The 1,624-nt window shown below is 35.2% G+C and overlaps 1 protein-coding gene across 2 annotated transcripts in view; it reads left to right on the top strand.

Moving 5' to 3' along the window:
- LOC116094600 (T-complex protein 11 X-linked protein 2-like) overlaps window positions 1-1,624 on the top strand; it is a 31,427-nt gene that overhangs the window by 20,239 nt on the left and 9,564 nt on the right. For both annotated transcript variants that reach the window (XM_031376228.1, XM_031376227.1), the window contains 2 exons: window positions 145-265; window positions 1,203-1,423. In XM_031376228.1, coding sequence (XP_031232088.1) covers window positions 145-265; window positions 1,203-1,423 — 342 coding nt within the window. The remainder of the gene's footprint in view (window positions 1-144; window positions 266-1,202; window positions 1,424-1,624) is intronic.

Here is a 1,624-nt window from a genome sequence, read left to right as displayed (position 1 = left end):
TTTTTAGCACTTCTCAAATCGTAACTCCTTTCTGGCTTATCAGTTTGTTTGTTTCTCCATAATTTTATCTACTGTTTGGGGGATCATAATCCTGAATCAAATCTCTAGGTAAAGATCAATTTGCATATTTAACTTTCTTAATAGTCTGGAAAGCAAGTTTGTGGAGAAAATGTACAATGCATTTTGGGACCACTTGAAAGATCAACTGTCACAAACTCCTCCTGATTTTTCTTGTGCTCTTGAACTTATAAAAAACATAAAACAGGTGAGTAGCCAGCTTTTTCTATGTTGCTGTAAAGTTCTTGGACCACCTTAGATCTTGAATTATTAATATTCATATTATTAACGTTCTAATTAGGTAAATTTATGAACATATATAGGGTGTAATGACTCACATTTGTTCATATGAAATATAGTTTGAGAGTCAGGGTACTACTCTTAAAACATAATGTATCATTTGATAAAACATATTTTTCCTAAAATAATGTATCATTTGATAAAACATATTTTTCCTAAAATTCTACTATGTTTTAAGCATTCCAGAAACACACACACACACACACACAAGACCCAAAAACAAACAAACAAACAAAAACTCTTCCACAAGGGATTTATGTTTTAAGTAAAAATGCTATTTCAAGTGGCCATTTAAAAGTAACTTGCTTACACCAGGTGGTGATAGTGGTGCATGCCTTTAACCCCAGCAATTAGGAGGCAGACACAGACAAATCTCTAAGTTCAAGGCCAGCCAGGTCTAATGACTGAGTTACAGGACAGCTGGGTCTACACAGTGAGAAAAAGAAAAACCTCAGAAAAAGAAAACACCAGAAAAGGATACCTTGCTTATTTACCCTTAATCTTTGGAGTAAAATAATCTGACATTGCCATTAACTTTTGTTAAGGGCATCATTATTTTGTGGAGGTTAATATGTTGTTGTAGTCTATAGTTAATTGTTGCCCCAGTCTTATTTTTATTCATGATTTTAATATCATTTTGCTTGAAAATAATGACTACTGCTACAGTTTTCATGAAGCCTAGAATTATAATGATCTTCTAAACAGAGAGAAATAGCTATGTAAGAAATTTAGAGACCCACTTTCTTGACCCCCCTAGAAAACGAAGTTTAACATGCCTTTAGCTTGAAAGTTCAGTGGGTGCACATTTAGGATTCTAGACATAAACATTTTTCTTTTGTGGGCAGATTTTAATGTCACTACTATTACCACGTCAGAATCGTCTAAGAAATGAGATTGAAGAGGCACTGGATTTGGATCTCCTCAAACAGGAAACAGAGCATGGGGCTCTGGATGTTCCTCACCTCTCTAACTATATTCTCAACTTGATGGCCCTCATGTGCGCACCAGTTAGAGATGAAGCTGTACATGAACTAGAAAGCATAAAAGATCCAGTACAGTTACTGAGGCAAGCATAAGTCATACTATTTTTAGTGTATTTTCTGTTGTTAATAACAGGATATCTCAGTATCAGTAAATTACAAAGAGGAAAGTGAATAGCAATCCAAGGCTGAGGGGTTGCATCCAATGAAAGCATTGTTTCTGGTGGAATCTTGAGGTATTAAAGAACACCACAGGATGAAAGGAAAGAGGAGGAGAGGGAGAGGGA

This window comes from Mastomys coucha, chromosome X, assembly GCF_008632895.1.
Source record: "Mastomys coucha isolate ucsf_1 chromosome X, UCSF_Mcou_1, whole genome shotgun sequence".
In the NCBI taxonomy this organism is placed as follows: domain Eukaryota; kingdom Metazoa; phylum Chordata; class Mammalia; order Rodentia; family Muridae; genus Mastomys; species Mastomys coucha.
The sequence above is the reverse complement of the archived record's forward strand: the minus strand, read 5'-3'. Positions and strand labels throughout refer to the sequence as shown.